At 36.3% G+C, this 18,833-nt stretch overlaps 1 protein-coding gene across 1 annotated transcript; it reads right to left on the bottom strand.

Annotated features, from left to right (window-relative positions):
• Positions 1-17,760: 17,760 nt before the first annotated feature.
• LOC141628393 (uncharacterized) lies at positions 17,761-18,205 on the bottom strand. The gene has a single exon (XM_074441543.1). The coding sequence runs from the start codon at positions 18,174-18,176 to the stop codon at positions 17,886-17,888; it is 291 nt and encodes a 96-aa protein (XP_074297644.1). The 5' UTR covers positions 18,177-18,205; the 3' UTR covers positions 17,761-17,885.
• Positions 18,206-18,833: the final 628 nt, after the last annotated feature.

Here is an 18,833-nt window from a genome sequence, read left to right as displayed (position 1 = left end):
TGCAAAAATCTCATCGTAATGCAATCCGTGCACTTGAGTGAAACCTTTTGCCACTAGTCGTGCCTTATAGGTATCTGGTTGCGCGTCTACAGAACGCTTTATTTTGTAAATCCATTTGCACTGTAGAGGTTTTACCTTATTAGGTAAATCAACAAGATCCCATACGTCATTCTCATACATGGAGTCCATCTCGTATTGCATGGCTTCAAGCCATAGCTTTGAGTCGGAACAGGCCATAGCACCTTTATAGGTAGCAGAATCATTACTCTCTAGAAGCAAAACTTCATTCTCCTCGACCATACCAATGTGTCTGTCCGGAGGATTAGAGACTAGCCGACCTCCTAGGTTCCTCAGGAATATTAACCGTATCATCAGTTGGAGGAACAACTTCCTCCATCTGTTCCTCGGTTGTTGGTTCTAGAATCTCCGACAGCTCGAAGGTTCTATTACTTGTCTTGTTCTCGAGAAATTCTTTCTCTAAGAACGTCGCACTAGCCGCAACAAAAACTCGATGTTCGGTAGGCGAATAGAAGTAATGACCAAACGTTCCTTTTGGATAACCTATAAAGTATGTCTTGACCGATCGCGGGCCAAGCTTATCCTCGTGTCTCCACTTGACATAAACCTTGCAGCCCCAAACCCGAATAAAGGACAAGTTAGGGACCGTTCCCTTCCACATTTCATATGGAGTCTTGTCGACAGCTTTAGTCGGACTTCGATTAAGTATAAGAGCAGCTAACAAAAGTGCAAAACCCCATAATGAATCAGGTACTACCGTGTGACTCATCATGGATCGAACCATATCAAGTAATGTTCGATTTCTCCGTTCGGACATACCATTCAATTGAGGTGTTCCAGGTGGAGTTAACTGAAAAACGATTCCGCGGTCTTTAAGGTGTTGATCAAACTCATTTGAAAGATATTCGCCACCCCGATCTGAACGGAGTGCTTTAACCTTTCTACCCAGTTGGTTCTCAACCCTGTTCTGGTATTCCTTGAATTTCTCAAAGGACTCACTTTTATGCTTCATCAAGTAGACATATCCGTATCTACTCAAATCGTCCGTGAAAGTGATAAAATATCTATAGCCATCTCTAACGGTAATTGATATAGGTCCACAAACATCAGTATGTATGAGTCCTAATAGGTCACTAGCGCGCATTCCAACACCTTTGAAGGAAATTCGAGTCATTTTGCCAATGAGACATGATTCACACATGCCATATGTAGAAAATTCGAATGCGGGAATAGTCCCATTATCGACGAGTTTCTTTACACGTTTCTCATTTATGTGTCACATTCGACAATGCCATAGATAGGTTTGATCTTTGTCACCAACTTTTAATTTCTTATTATTCACGTGTAATACTTCTGTGGTTTGATCTAAGATGTAAATTCCATTCTTTGAAACCGCTTTGCCATAAATCATTTCATTGAAAGAGAAAATACAGCTATTATCCTTTATTAAAAATGAAAATCCGTCTTTATCAAGCACGGAAACTGAAATAATGTTCTTAGACAAACTGGGTACATAGTAACAGTTATTTAAAAATAACTCAAAACCACTAAGGAGTTGGATTACATATGTTCCCTTCGAGACAGCAGCAACTCTAGCTTCATTCCCGACTCGCAGGTCCACATCACCCTTTCTGAGAGGTGTGATGTTTCTTAGGCCCTGCAATTGATTACACAAATGAGAACCACAACCAGTATCAAGTACCCAAGTTCCGAAACTTGCATGGTTAATCTCAATCATATGAATATAAGATGACATACCAACAGGAACGACGCGGCCTGCTTTAATGTCCTCACGGTACACGGGACAGTTCCTCCTCTAATGTCCAGTCTTGTGACAATGGTGGCACTCAATGTCACCGCCCTTGCTCTTTGCCTTGCCCTGTGAGCCACTAGTCTCACCAGGCCCACTCTTACCGTTTCCTGGCTTTTTAAACTTTGGCTTACCTACAGTTAGGTCGCCTGGAGCTTTGCCCTTACCTTTACCCTTGTTGGAAATCGTGATAACATCCTGATTCATGCTCCCACTCAATTTCATATCCTTCTCGGTCTGTACGAGAAGTGAGTGTAGCTCATGAGGACTTTTCTTTAAGTCATTCATGTAGTAGTTCGCCCTAAAAAGGGCAAAACCATCATGAAGAGAATGAAGCATTCGGTCAATGACAATGCTCTCACTGATTTTGCAATCAAGTGCCTCCAATTTCTCGACATTCTCAATCATGTTGAGAATGTGTGGGATAACCGGTTGGCCCTTCTGGAGTTTTGCATCAAAGAAGCGACAGGTATGCTCATAAGTAACGATTCTCAGTGCTTTTGAGAACTCGTTAGTGAGCGTGGTGAAAATCTTGTTTGCACCCTGGGCAATGAAGCGTCTCTGCAAATTGGTTTCTATTGCAAAGATGAGTACATTCTTTATCGCACCCGCTTCCATGACGAAATCACTATAAGCAGGTGACTCGTTAACTCCTGCATTGGGGGCTGGTTTGACCGGTATTGGCTCAGTTAAGTACTTGAGCTTACCGTCAGCAATGGCAGCATTCCATAGTGCTGCCTCCCAGTCCGCAAAGTTGGACCCATCATTCTTCAGTCGTGTGAACTGATTCATATTGTCCATAAAAACTTTAAGCCAGGACTCGCGTCTAAGTGTGACACTAGGCATTGGGATTTCGTTATTTCCAGCCATTTGTTGTAACAGTATTATCGATATAAAACGTATTCTACACTGCAAAAAGAAGAATAAAAATAATAAGCATGCTCATCGTTATGATTTAAGTCTTATGCAATACTGTTATAACGCGAAAACTCATGCATTTATACAATTGACCTTCCTCAAGAATTATATAAATGATGCCAAGACTCAATTATCTGTAAATCGATAAGCCAACCTTTTGGCTAATTCTACTGTTAGAATTCTTGGTCGATAAATTTCTGTAAATTCCATCTTTAGTCCATCATAATCACGAGAAACTCTTCGGATTATAATGTTGAGATAAACTAAGTCAACACAAACTACTTACCCAATGTAGAAGGGGTCATATTATGCCTACCGACGAAGAAGGGATTCATAGTTGTTTGCCCTTATAAAGACTAATCTCAATTTCCGTTTTAGAGGAAGATCCCATCAACTTTATTTTAATTCATTTTAAGTGAACTAATATCTAGCATGCGTGAATGAATAAACTAAGGTGATGGCTTAATAAACATGTGACATCTGTATGTCTATGAAAACTAACATACAACCTATATGTGTCAATTTTCATGCATTTTAGTAGGTGGTTTGGTTTTAGGCAGAAAATGATGCACTAACTAGCATGTGAATGAAAAGCAATAAGAACGGTAAAACGTAAAACAAAATAAAGTCCTAGTGTGGCCTATCCTATCAAAATGAACATGAATACAACTTTGGAATCCATCCATGGACCCGAAAAGCTTGTCTTGATGTTCCATCTTGATCCATGTAGCGGGAGTGAGCTCCAATCTCCATCTTTAATCTTCTCAAAAAATTACAATTTAAAATTACATAATAAACCTATTTACATTTTAATTTCAAAACCGTAATAAAAGAAAACCAAACAGAGATACGAGATCTCAAATTACCTTAAAAATTATGTTCTCATCATTACGAAAACATAATTTGACTAAGGCCACACTAGGTATTATAAATTACAACCGATTGCAAAAATACGTAAATAAAACCATTCAACGATTCATTCAACTAAAATAAAATGCATCAACTAAAAAAAATTAAACATGCAAGACATAATTCTTTAATTATGTAGATTAATTTTATCCAAACCACATATTTAAATGATCAAATTAAGTGACAATTCCTCAATTAATCACATTAATTTTAATCTTAATTCACATTAAACTTGTAATATGAATTTAATCCATTCATTATTTTAAACCTCTTTAAAATAATTAGGTATCTATGAATTATGAACCGCTTCACAATAATTTATCATACATTGTAAATTTAATGTATAATCAATCTAGGCCAAAACAAACCAAACAAAACCGAAAAAAAATTCCTTTTTTTTCTTTTGGTTTCGGCAAAACAGGGGGAAACACGGAAATTTTTATTTTTTTTTTAAATTCCCAGCTGCTCTCGGCATAACAACAACACCAAAAAAAAATTCTTTTGCTACTCACGGCTGAACAGCCCAAAACAAAAAAAAAACAGAATTCTTTTTTCTTTTTTTTTTTCACGGCTAAAAAAAAATAAAAACGAAACAGCCCTAATTTTTTTCAACTCGGCATTTTGCCCTAAAACAAAAAAAATTTAGATGAACGAATTTGTTTGTAGTTGCTATTAGAACAAGATTAGCATATAAATTAATGATACATGATTAACCATATATGCTAAAAACTATATAGCAAAACAAATTATCATCATCAATCAAAACTATTCCATTTACATTTTAATTTAATCCTCATTAAATCAAATATCTACAAATTCATCATATAATCATTTTAACTTATTAAAACAACAAAATGAATGAATCAAAATTGAAATAATCATCAAAAATTGAAGAAAAATTTCGGCACAAAAAAATTTGCCCTCGGCAAAACAAAAATACACGGCCGAAAAAACTTTTTCCGATTCAAATTAATTGTTCAAATTCAATTATGAAATTCATCAAAAATAATTTCGTGGCCTTGGCTCTGATACCACTTGTGGGAATTATCAGTATGCTTCCCATTAATTATAAGGATTATAACGAAATTATTGTTATGAAAACTAGTCATAAAAGAATTGCATAAACAAAATAGAAAAGAGATGAAGATTCAACCTTCGGTCCTAACAGAATTGGCCTAAGAACAATATCGCAATGATATTCGCCTATTAGTTGCACCCAAGATGCTCCGAGAAATGCCCCTCAAATTGCTAGAATGAGATCCCCAATTTTCTGTAAATATTAGGGTTTTTTTGTGTGATTTTCTTATGAGAGAAATGATGAGCAAAATTAGGTCAAGAAAAAATAATCTTCTAATCTTATTATATCCGAAAAATAAGAGAAGTCAAGGGAGATCTTTTCCTTTCCTAAATTTCGGCCAATATTACCGAAATAATAAGGAGTATTATTCCCTTATTTTCGGTTTTGGCAACTACCGAAAATGAGGATAAAAAAATCCTTATTTTCGGTTATTCCAAAAATGTATAAAATGTGTATAATTATAAATCATCATTTATTTTATTCCGTATTAATAAGTCTACACACAACAGCTTGCAGTCGATATATTAATGCCGGTCTATAATAAATAATTATGACAATATTGTATAATATATACGTTAACTAGCTAATTAAATATAACCGATTACATTTAATTACGAATTAATATATTAATTCGTCCAAGCATATACATTGATTAAATATAACATATTATATTCAATTTACGAATTGACAGTTAATTCGTCTCAGCTAATATTATTTAATCGGCATTAAATAATCGTCTCATCAACACGTTGACTAACTGTTTAGTCATATAAGGCATCAATGCGATTACATTTCCATAACCACATCTCTCAAACACATCCTTTAGGTGTGACCTTTAGGGACCAGTTGATCACCGCCATCAGTATGATAATAACGTCAAACTTTCTAGCAAGCCAACCGTTATTAAGTAATCGTTAATCAACTGATAAAATACGAAGTATACCCTTGTGAACCTTTAAGAGATTTATAAATGTTATCACACTAATTTGTGGAGGACACAAGCTCCAACAGTCCGGTACCGTGGTGGTAGTCATTTGGTGTTATGTCATTCACATTAGCAGTCATATTGCATGTTCACACATAAGTCGTGTCATCTTTTATTTGTTTATTGAAACTGACGTTTATGTGTCTGTGTTTTATCACCTGTCTCTTTTGGGGTGGCCTCTGTTGATCCATATGATGTCCTTTGGTCATATTGGGAGCAGGTTAGATACAGATTGTTAGATAGTGCACGGAAGACGGGAGGAGCTTGATGAGTCACGAGAGGAGTATCACTAGTTAGATGAGTATAGTAGCCATGAGTTGTATTTTATTCATTAGTAATTGGTTTGTAATCATTAAACTTGTTATTTATAATAAATGTTCCTTTATTGTATCTCCGATTCACTGCCTTGGGAAACTGAGAAGGTGTCATCTCCCAATTACCTTGGCCGGTTAAGAAGGGGGTGTTATAGAAGGAAGGAGAGAGAGAGAGAGAGAGAGACCGAAAATGATGAGATGAACAATTAATTAAATTAAATAGAGGGTATATAATGGAGAATGAATGGATGAATGAATGGAGAAATAGAGGATGAAGAATGTAGGAATTAATGGAAAAGAGGGTGTATAATAAAGGATGAAGAATGAAGGAATTAATGTAAAATTGGAGGAAAAATATTGAAAAATTGGGGGAATGTGATGTGCATGAGTGAAATTAAAAAGAACAAAAAAAATCAATGTTGGCAACGTTTTTGGCTGTTTTAATCACATTTGGGAATGACTAGTGAAAATTAAGGGTATAATTACTACAATGTGAAACGAAGGGGTACAACTTAGAAAAGTGAAAAGTTGAAGGATACAAGAGAGAAAAACCAAAAAAAAAAAAAAATTAGAAAGTGGGCCCGTGTGAAAAACACGAACTGGCCTAGGCTCGTTCATGTGGTTTACACGAACTAGCCTAGGCTAGTTCATGTAAATCATACGAATAGGCCTAGGCCAGTTCATGTGGATTACACGAACTGGCCATGACTTCTTCGTGTAAACCACATGAACCGGCCTAGGCCAGTTCATGTTTTTCACACGAATAGGCCCACTTTTCAATTATTATTTTTTACCATTGCGTTCGTCTCGTCGAGTTAAGTGATTTGAAAAAAAAAATCGCCGAAAACGGACACCCGAGCACAAAGCTATGGCGGTTGAAAGGTTTTTTCGTTCTTAGTTGTCAATTTTTGTCCCAATTTAAATCGGTACTTCGTATTATTTTGAGACGGTTTTGGTTTTGTTTATTAATAACCAACAACGATTAAATCAGAAACAAAAATGACGATTAAAAACGTAAAAAATTCAAACGACCATAACTTTGTGCTCGGGTGTCCGTTTTGGACGATTTTTTTACAAATCACTTAACTCGACGAGACGAACGCAATGATAAAAAATTGAAAAGTGGGCCCATTTGTGTGAAAAAAACGAGCTGTCCTAGGCCGGTTCATGTGGTTTACACGAACCATTGAAAGTTTTTTCGTTCTTAGTCATCAATTTTTGTCCCAATTTAAATCGGTACTTCGTATTATTTTTGTTAATTTTTAAAGCCGATTTTTAAAAATTTGAAAATCAAAATTGGAAATGAGAGGAAAGGAAGGTAGTGGGTGGTATTTGGAATTTTAATTACTCAAGGGTAAAAAAGTAATTCTTAGGGACGATCTTTAGCGAATCCTTAAAAGATTTGGCCTTTGAGATTAAAGAGAACATAAAACTCCATTGGTATTTTATTGGTTCTCTTTACCTAGCTAGAACAAGAGGGGATCTATTCTAAAATAGATTAATTTCATGTTATTGGTGACAAATATAAGATACCCTTAAGGAAAAGGGCACATTATCACACATTCACACGATTCTACAATCATGTTCAAAGTTTTCCTTTGTTATTGCATTCTGATGCATGGCCACTGGCCACCACGACATTTACCTGCATTTCTTAAGCTCAATTTATACGCCTTACCCATATACAACTAACTACTCCTTGTTAATCATCTAAAAAGCTCCTCTCTCTAGAAAATATCCTCCCACCTCTCTCTAGAAAAAAGAAAACCCTAATCTCCCAATTGATCCGCCGCCTCTCCCTACCAACCACTTCTCCTCCTTTTCCCCCTATCATCGCCGGAGATGGGGTCCTTTTTTGACCCATCTCCGGTGATCGAACACGTCTCCTCTCTTTGGCGGTTCCCGATGGCCTGATTTCACTCCCTCCATTTTGTCGGATCTTGTATTCTGTCCCGATCGTCCGGTGGCCTTGGCCGTCGTTTCATGTGGTCGCTCTGAGGTCGGTCCGTTCCGCCGTTCCCCTGTCCTGTCATAGAAAGCGTTGGCATGCAACCCAGGGGTGTCTTCCCTCTCCCTCGCCCCTTTCCCCACCCCTGGTAAGGTCCCCTGTCTTTGAAAGGTCGATGAGCATAGCTTATCTTGGTGGCTTTTTTCTGTTTGTGGTGGTGGTCTTGGACGATCTGGTGTTCCCCCTCCCCCTTGCCCCCTCCCCCACCAGTTCGGTCCTTTTCCGGTGTTTGTTGTCGGACTGTTGTGTCTTTTGGTTGGTAAGGATGCATGTCTGCCGATGGTCCTGGAGGGGTCGTTTTGGAATTTGGAGTCTCAGAGGTATGTTTTTTGTTGGGTTTTTTCGTGTCTTTCGTGGATGGCACAAGTGTCCGTCTCCTTTTTGGTAGGTGTTGTGTTGGAGTGAGGTCATGGTTGATGGGGTCCGTGTCTGTCGGTTATAGGCGTGTTTGAGTAGGGTGGTTTTGGGGTTCGGTGGTGGTGTTGGTTGGGGCCGGAGGCGGTGGTCTTTTCGTCGTTGAATGGTTCATCTTTTCTGTTTTATGTCTGGCTTTTTTCTTCTAATAACCTCCTTCAATAGGAGCCTTAGTCGTCGCTTTTGTGGTAAGCCAAGTCCCATTAGCGGTGTTGGTGATGTGGTGCTTGTGTTTCTGGGGGTTCCTGTTACTAATTGTAGGTTCGAGCTCTCGGTCTGTTTGTCCTATGATCACTGGGTGCGATATTTAAGGTGTAGGAGATTTATCTCCGTCGAGGGCAGACTTCGTCTTGCTTTTCACCTTTTCTGTCTACGCTCTTTTCGCAAGAGCGTAAGTACACCTTTTTACCGTCACTCCGTTGTTTGTATGCATCGACGGTACTTGGAGGTCCCCTGTGGTGATGAAAATGATATCAACGTTCGTGGCCAAGTTGTCGTCTTTAACCATTCTACCACCGTTAATCTTGATTATCTTAATGTTGTAGTTATCTGTTTAAATAAAGTTTATGTTATCTCTATGTATGGCTTTGTAGGACTAGATCTAATGGATGAGTGTCTGGTGCTACTTAGTCGAGTAGCTTACTGTGTATTGGTTACAATAATGTAAGTTATTCACCTTCTTTCAAAAAAAAAAAAAAAAATATATATATATATATATATATATATATATATATATATATATATATATATATATATATATATATATATATATATATAGGGGCGGGTTCGTGTACGAACTACCTTAACGTACGAACCGTACGAATTCACTACAAACCATTTTTTTTTTTTTCCAGATACATTCTACTACCTTATGAGATACACTTCTTATTAGATACATTTTAGAACATAACTAGCTACATTTTTTCACCACTAAAATTATAGATGCACTTTTACACTTTTTTAAACTAATTTTTTTGCGGATATATTTTATATTTTTTACGGATACACATGACATTAAAGCCATATACACATTATAATATTTCTGGATACACAAGTTTATACTTTCGGATACGCATCATATTAATACCAGATACAGATGGTTATACTGTCGGATACACATGTATCCCGTATTAATACGATGTGTATCTGGGGTGGTATTTTGTGTATCCACCCTCCTACCATACTACCACAGCCCACCACCACCTACCGCTACCACCCCCACCGCCATCAGCACTGCCCCACCACCCCCACCGCCATGGTAATTATTGGCCCCTCCCCACACACCAACACTAACCCGAACTGACATGCCACTGTTGTGGCCACCTCAACTCTGTCACGCCACCGCTGTGGCCACCAGAAACCGTCGATGACACCCCCAACTTAGCATAGATCTGATTTTTTAAAAACAAATTGATTGATTTAAATCATAGATCTACGAAATACGAAGATGAATCTTAATAAATTAATCATACTAAAGACATTTTTCGAAGATCTCGAATCAAAACTGAGTTGATTATGACTGAAAACGTCCCTATTTGTGGTGGTGGTGGTGCCTGAAAAGTTGTTTAATGGAGGAAAGCAATTTGAGTTGTGGTGGTGGTGCAGCCACTTACCGGCGACGACGAGAACGAAAAGTAAAAACAAAAAGACAACGCTAACAACCGTCAACCACAACATACCACTGACACCACTGACCACACTATACCACTCGACCCACTCCTTTATCACCACCAAACTAATTTGCAAGACCAGATCTGCTCGAAAAGAGATGAAGGGACTGAGGGAGACCAGATCTGTTCGAGGAGATGAAAAACGATGGCATGAGGAATGCGTCGGAAAATGGTAGGATATCCGACAAGTTTAAGTGGTGACCATGGCCGGAGTTCTCACAACTACAATAACTCCGATCTGATGTCCGTCGGCCTTGTGATCTCATAGCAGTGATGGCGACGAGATGTTTCAAAGATGGTAGGATATCCGACAAGTTTTGTGGTGGTTAACGGCATAGAGATTATGCAAGACTCCGACAGAACGTCGGCGAAGAGTAATGGAGGGTGACAACGACAGAAGAGGAGGAGGATCTCAAGACCGGCGTGGAGTTTATGGCTAAGAATGGTGGTCACCGGAGCTCCGGTATCGGCGACGGTTGGTAGGGTGAAAGGAGATAGAGTGACGGGTGGGGAAATAGGAAGAGTAAGAGTGAGGGAGTAATAAATGAGAGAGATTGGGGTTTAATTTTGGCCATCCGTTTTTCTAATCTAAGGGTATTTATAGAGTTCGTACGGTTCGCACCGTAATATAGTTCGTACGGGATCCTGATTCTATATATATATATATATATATATATATATATATATATATATATATATATATAGTAATAAGATCATCTAAGTCCATGTCTTACACTTGAGTCCATGAGTTCTATTGTCATCCCTTAGATCATGTTATTGAATGGCTTAGATTAAAAGTAAAAAGTAACTAATAATATTATTCTAATGGCTAAAATAATTACCTCTCTCCTCCTACCATTCATAGGGTATTAGCATGCATGCAGCTTGTCAATCAAAACATCACTCACACACGTCCTAAAAACTTCCCCCCACTTTCCATCTCTCTATTATTCAAAATTAATTTTCCCCCAAAACATTTCCCCCAAATTAAACCACATTCATTTCAACTGCTTAAGACGAAACTGCTATAAAAATCCCCCAATTTTATCGCTTTTTTGTTACCTTATTATCGTTTTTTTCTCCATTTTCTTTGCTCACTTGCGAACTGCCATTGTCGTCCTTTCAATCACTTTAGAAGGTAATTTTTTTTGGGGTTTTTAGAGTTTTATGATTTTTTTCTGGGTTTTTAGAGTTTTATTATTTGTTCTCTTCATTTATTTAGACGTTTTTTTTAATTTATTGGACATTGTTATGTTATTGGACTGTATTTGATCACTGTACTTTGTCACCATTGTTGATGTACTGTTCTATTTGATCACTGTTTTTGGTTTCTTCATTTTGATTAGCCAGTTATTTTTAGCACATTTAGGACATGTCGGACAGTTATTTTTTATCACTGTATTTTGTCAACTAACGTTTTGAGCATATATGTTCATATTCATTAAGATTAGTCATATTTTTTTGAAAAATCCTACTTTTGTTGCTAACAATTACTCTTTCTTTGTTAAAATTACAGGTTATCCACTTTTTTTTGGAGAAATCCCACTTTTGATTACCCTTTTGTTAGAATTACACTTTTGTTGCTAAAATAACACTTTATGCTGCTACAATTACACTTTTCTTTGCTAAAATTACACTGTAGTTTGTTAAAATAACACTTTATCTTTTTAGAATTACACTTTTGTCAGCTAAAATCACACTCTTTTCTCGTAAAAATGTCATCATTTGCGTTAAAAAATAACACTGTATTTTGTTAGAATTACACTTTTGTAAGCTAGAATAACACTTTATTCTGCTACAAATCCCACTTTTGATTACCCTTTTGTTAGAATCACACTTTTGTTGCTAAAATAACACTTTATGCTGCTACAATTAGACTTTTTTTTGCTAAAATTACACTGTTGCCTGTAAAAATAACACTTTATCTTGTTAGAATTACACTTTTGTCAGCTAAAATCACACTTTTTTCTGTTAAAATGTCACTGTTGCCTGTTAAAATAACACTTTATTTTGTTAGAATTACACTTTCCTCTGCTACAATTACACTTTTGTTTGTTAAAATAACACTTTGTGCTGCTACAATCACACTTTTTTTTTTGCTGAGAGTTTTATGTTGCCTGTTAAAACAACACTTTATTTTATTAGAATTACACTTGTGGCTGCTATAATTACACTTTATGCTGCTACAATTTTAACTTTTCTTTTTGTCTTATTTTTTGTTGTATGTAACAATTAATTTTGAGTAATGTTAACGGATGTCGGATGGAAATGAGGGTAAATCAGCAAGTCCAAAAAAGCAAAGGTGCTCGTTAAGTTGAGTAAGGAGCTTGTTGTTGCCAAACCAACCAAACCAAATAAACCGGACACGGAGAAAATAGCAAAGGTGGTCATGAAGTACCTACCGTAAGCAAATGGTTGAGCTCGTTGAAAAGCTTAATGATGCACAGCGAGATGCGGTACGGAGGATCGGTTTCGGTGGTATTCTGGAGCTTAAGCTCAAAACATATCCGATGGGTCATGTTAAAGATTTTCTGAAAGCATTCAGTGATGAATCGTATATTTTTCGGGCCAAGGATAAGGAGTTCATGGTCACCAAGCATGACGTGTATGATCGTTTTTATGTTACCACTTGGTCCTAAAACTCTTGATCTAGTACCTACGGGCCGCCAAAAGGATTCTCAAGCGCCGGAGAATAAGCAATTGAAAGATAAATGGCGAAAAGCGTACAACATAAAAGGGGTTAACGAAGGCATTAATTTAGGAATTGTCTTCCAAGATATTTTAAAAAAAAAAATACAAAAAGGAGGTCCGCACTTCTCGCAGTCGTTTGTTCGCTCGCAATGTCATCATTCCTAACTCCAACATCATACAAGGGGTTGACTTCAAGCTTTTGAGAGCTGTTGAAGATGTGGACTCGATTACGCAGTACGATTGGTGTACTTATGTGCTGGAAAATTTGGTGAAGGCTGCGGCAGATACTGGTGAAAATAAACAGACGCTGGACGTTTGGTGTACTTCCTCATCATATTTAAAGAACTGTTAATATCTAACCTAATGTTTTCATAAAAATATGATATATAAACTAACATGAAGAAAATAAAAAAAAACAATCCAATAATTACCATGGCCAAATGGAACCATTTGCAAATCCGTCATTTTTTACGTTGGACGTTGGTCTTGTTGTTTGTTTCTGAGCTTCGAGGATAATAATGGAAGATGATCAAGGAAGCTGATAATGCAAGCTGATAAAGGAAGATGGGAAATAAAGAAAGTTGGATTTGCTCTCAATTTTCGCCAGTCTGATGAGTTTTTTTTTTTCAAATTGTGTTTTGGTGGAGTATGTTTAGAAATGTGTTGAGGAAGGTTGTTGAGTGATTATGCATGTGTTTGTGTGTGCACAGTGGGTAATAGCCAATTGTACTGACACATCCCTTCTCTCTCCTGGTCACCCTATTTCCTTTTTTTTTTCACGCCTATAATGGGCTTAAAGTAGGCAAATCTCCACTCTCCATTCTCCTAATCCAATGGCCCTAATAAAGACTTAGGGACTCAAAAGATATTAAGGACTTAGAAGAACTTATCACTATATATATATATATATATATATATATATAGAGAAAGGATCATGTAAGTCCACCTATTTTGGTTGAGTCCGTAAGTCCTCATATGGACCTTTAGATCTAAGAGATGAGTGGCTAAGATTAGAGCAAAATGAAGGGTTGAGATTAGAACATAATAAAACCCTAGTCCCTTCATTTGTAACCCATTTCACTGTCACAACAAATCCTCTCAACTTCTCTCTCTTCCTCTCAACTTCTCTCTCCCTCCCATCAGCCTCCCATCACCCTCCGGCCAACCACGCCACTGCCACCAGTCCGACGGCCGCACGCCCACCAATCTGCCGCCTTCATCCCCTTCTCCTTTCTCTTTTATTTTTTTTCTTTTCACATCTGAGCCTCCTTCTCTGCCGCCTGCCGCCCGCCAGCCTCCTTCTCTGCCGCCTTCCTACCCTTTTCGTTTTTTTTTTTTTTTCAGATCTAAGATAACAAGCTTTTGGTGTTATTGTTGGTTGTTTCGTCTTAATGGCGGTGTTTTTGCGGTTGGCGGTGCGTGGTGGTAGGCCGCCTCCCTCTCCTTCTCTTTTTTTTTTCAAATCTGAGATAATAACTATGGTGGTGTTGTTGGTCTTTGCGGTTTGGAGGTGGTGGAGGGAGTGGGCTGGTGGTGCGTGGTGCAGCCTCTCCTTCTCTTTTTTTTTTTTTTTTTTTTTTTTTTTTTTTTTCCAGATCTGAGATAATAGATAATAAGTGGTTGATGTTGTTGTTGGTTGTTGCGGTTTGGAGGTGGTGGTGGTTGGGGTAGGAGGTGGTAGGATGGTGGTGATGGTGAAAGAAGAGTTGTTAGCATAAAGTTACACTTCTGAGTTCTAAAGTTACAAATTTACGGACTAGAGTTACACTCGTTAGTCAATAAAATTACACCTTTATTGACTAAAGTTACACTCTTGACGGACAAAAGTTACACTTGAAAGGACTAAAGTTACAATAACAAAATATATTAATTCAAATGTTCACATACAATTCACTATTATGACTAAAGTTACGACTCCAATGACTAAAGTTACACTTAAAAGGGGTAAAATTACAACCGTAAAAGTATAGAAACCACCCTACGACTAAAGTTACATCTAAAATGACTAAAGTTACAACTAAAACGACTAAAGTTATACTCGTAAAAAAATAAAGTTACATATACTTTTGTTAAAATTACATAAATTCCAATTTATAAATTCAAATTTTCATATACAAAATGACCTTAAAGACAAAAATTCCACTCATGAATCAATAAATGACTAAAGTTACACTCATAAAGTAATAAAGTTACACTAAGAAATGATTGGCTAAGAATGGGACTTAGGGACTCAACCAAATTTGTGGACTTACCTGAACCTATCTCTATATATATATATATATATATATATATATATATATATATATATAGAGAGAGAGAGAGAGAGAGAGAGAGAGAGAGAGAGAGAGAGAGAGAGAGAGAGAGAGAGAGATTGGATTTGGTGATTTTGGTTCTTATGGTGAGTTGTGAGTTGGGGGAATCTCAGCCACTAGATTATATTAGAGATGAGTGGCCAAGATCAAATCTTACATGTCCTATAAAACCATTGTCATTTACTTATTTTCTCTTTTTTCTAATGTTACTTTTTTTTTTTACTTTAATTTTTTTTCTCTTTTTTTTACCTCGTGTTATTATGCTTTTTTTAACACTTTGATTTTTGTTTTCTCTTATGTTTTTCTTTAATTTACTCATTATGTTACCTTTTTTTCTTTTTCTTTTTGTACCGGATTTTTTTTTCACTTGAAATTTTTTTTACTCTTATTTTTTTTTACCTCGTGTTATTATGCTATTATTGTGCTTTTTTTTTACCTGGATTTTTTTTACGACTTTGATTTTTTTCTCTTTTTTTTTTTTTTTACCACATGTTATTGTGCTGTTATTGTTATTCCGCTGTTATTGTGATGTTATTCTGCTGTTACTTTGATTTTTTTTACGATTTTGATTTTTTTTTCTCTTTTTTTTTTTACCATATGTTATTGTGCTGTTATTGTTATTCCGCTGTTATTGTGATGTTATTCTGCTGTTACTGTGAATTTTTTTACGACTTTGATTTTTTTTTTTTTTTTTTACCACGTGTTATTGTGCTGTTATTCTATTGTTATTGTGATGTTATTCCGGTGTCACTTTTTTTTACTACTTTGATTTTTTATTCTTTTTTACCGCATGTTATTGTGCTGTTATTCTGGTGTTATTGTAATGTTATTCCGGTGCCACTTTGATTTTTTTTACGACTTTGATTTTTTTCTTTTTTCTTTTTACCACGTGTTATTGTGCTGTTATTCTACTGTTATTCTGCTGTTATTGTGATGTTATTCCGGTGTCACTTTGATTTTTTTTTTACTATGATTTTTTCACTCTTTTTCTACCGCATGTTATTGTGCTGTTATTCTAGTGTTATTGTGATATTATTCCTGCCCAATAAATGACAAAAGACACCAAGTCAGTCTCATACTCCCATATGCCCTCCTCACGAAATACCGTTGTCACGACTTCATATACACACAAAATTCAAAGACCAAGCATACCAAACCACCCTTTCTACCAATTCTTTCACGCTCTTTGCCGTTACTTCCCTACAATTTGCCAAGTTCACATATAGGAGTTTAGGACATGCTTTACCAATTTCTGATATCCACTCGTCACCAAACATTCCTCTTTGAGTTTTAACAACTCCAAATTCAAACTCGAACCTTCAAAATTTATCCAAAATAAAATTGGTTCCATCCATCCTTCTATAACCAATTGCTTAAACTCACGGCAGCACTTCACTAACTTTCCTATCCCTTTGCTTGTGAGATTCCGACAGAAGCTTCCATCAACATATTCTAAATTTGGGCACACGAGCTCAATTTTTTCAAGTACCTCATCAGTCAAAAATTATTTGTCCCCAAAGCTCAGCGGAAATGAGTAAATGACAGGTTTTTCAATATCAATATTGGAACAATTCCATTTCTACTTCAAAATGGCCGGAATTTTGGGAGTTGCAGACTTGCAGCTGTAAGACGAGTAACATAATAATGACAATGACAAAAACTAAATTCAGCCAATTTGAAAACATTTCATTTCCAATGTATGATGCCGCCTGATACGATCAAACCTCTGGAATTGACAAGCTACCACGAAGGTTGCTCGCACACTTGCAGTGCATATCAGAAGAATAAATCACAGACACTACCAAGGACAAGACAGTAACTTTCATAAGATACATGCCAGATTCTAATAAGATACAACAAGCTACAAGGATTTAGCTCGCCAATGTCCCCACACCTGAGATCCCAACACAGCAAGCTTCCAATCATAATTATAGTACACGACCAGTCAATTGTTTAACACATCAATTAACTTCAAAAATATCTCAATCAAACCAGATCAACACATAGCGAAAGATCAACACATCGCGAAACGTTCGGAAAAGCAAAACAACGAAGAAAAAATGATAACATATTCATACTCATGCTCGAACATCAATAAACGCCAGAAATAAACGTCAAAAAAACCAGATCGAGAGCAAAGCGAAACGTTCAAAAATCAAAATAACGAAAAAAATCGATTAAGATGTCGATAACTGATCGCCAGTGGTGCGCCGACGTCGTTGTATCTCGCCGGCGGCAGCAGGTGAGGATGGGTGATGAGAGAGGAAAGTGGAAGGAGGTCGGCGTATGGATTGGGGAACGTAAGGTTTTTGTTTATTAATATGACATGCTTTGTTTGTGGTTTGATTTTTCTATTTATTCTTAGCCGTTGGTTTCTTTTGATCTAATGGCTGAGATTTTCCAAACTCACAACTCACCGTAAGAACCAAACTCACGAGATCCCGCCTATATATATATATATATATATATATATATATATATATATATATATATATATATATATATATATATACGCGCCTTACTTTGTTTACGAGTTAAGGGGATTGGTACACTTGAATACTTGATGCACATACTAAATACGTAGTTTATTTATGATGGTATGAAAATAAATACTACTCCGTACATAACTAGAATAGGCAAAGGTATATCATCTCTGATTATTCATATTCATGTAACAAGCTAAGTAATCCATGATTATTACGTCCTAATATAACCTCAAACGTCAATTACATTAAACAACCACAATAATATAATGAAATTAGAGTTGATCAGGCCACAAGAATGCTCCCATAGCAAACTTTCTCTTCTCTTCAAGCGTACCATTGACATGATTATCAAGACCGTATTGCTTAAGCAACATATCCACCTTCCATTCTTCCATTTTCGCGTAATCTTCCTTGTTATACCTCGGATAATTAAGAGGCATCCGAAATTCACTACTCAGCTTATTCTTCTTCTCGTTATCAAACTTTTTACGATCTTCAAGACCGCTTGTATTTTGTGGTGTAACTGTTATGAGGTGAGACAACAAAGCAAAGTTGAACACCATTTTTTTTTCAATGTATGGAGGGTTGGTTGTAAGGGAAGGTGTTTTAAAGCAAAGGTATGGTTAGAGAAGTCACGGTATTTATAAGTGAGGGTTTGAAATAATAAAGCTAAAATATCGGGCATATAGCTTTGCATGAGTTGTAATTTAATTAGGATTTTTCTAATCTATGCTCACTAGATATAAGATATGAAAATAAAAAAGGAAATAATTAATTGATAGTTGTTATTATAAGAAATTGGAATATCCTCAAGGCCGTCTCCGAAATTTCGAAGGCCCTGTTCGAAATGTGTCATGCGGGCCCTATTAATTACGACTCCGGTGTTATTTTATGTCATTTTTCGTTTATTAAGATACCTAATTTTTTAATTTTACGGAAAAATAAAGGTCAATTTGTAACATTTGTCTTATTACATTTGTATCAAATTTTACTTTTTAAACAATTGACCAATGCTTTATTTTTCTAAACCCCAGGTCCAACTATGCATTTCTCGTATTTTATTGGCAAACTTTAATAATATAATGTTAAATATGTATTTACAATTTTAACAAAACACAACTATGTATACGGGGTATAAATTATTTCCAAATTTTAACAAAAGATATTGTATCTCATGAAAAGAAAATACTCCGTATGTAACTAACGTTGCTAGCCTGCTA

Source organism: Silene latifolia, chromosome Y, assembly GCF_048544455.1.
Source record: "Silene latifolia isolate original U9 population chromosome Y, ASM4854445v1, whole genome shotgun sequence".
NCBI classification, from domain to species: Eukaryota; Viridiplantae; Streptophyta; class Magnoliopsida; order Caryophyllales; family Caryophyllaceae; genus Silene; species Silene latifolia.
This window is presented reverse-complemented; position numbering and strand designations above follow the sequence as displayed.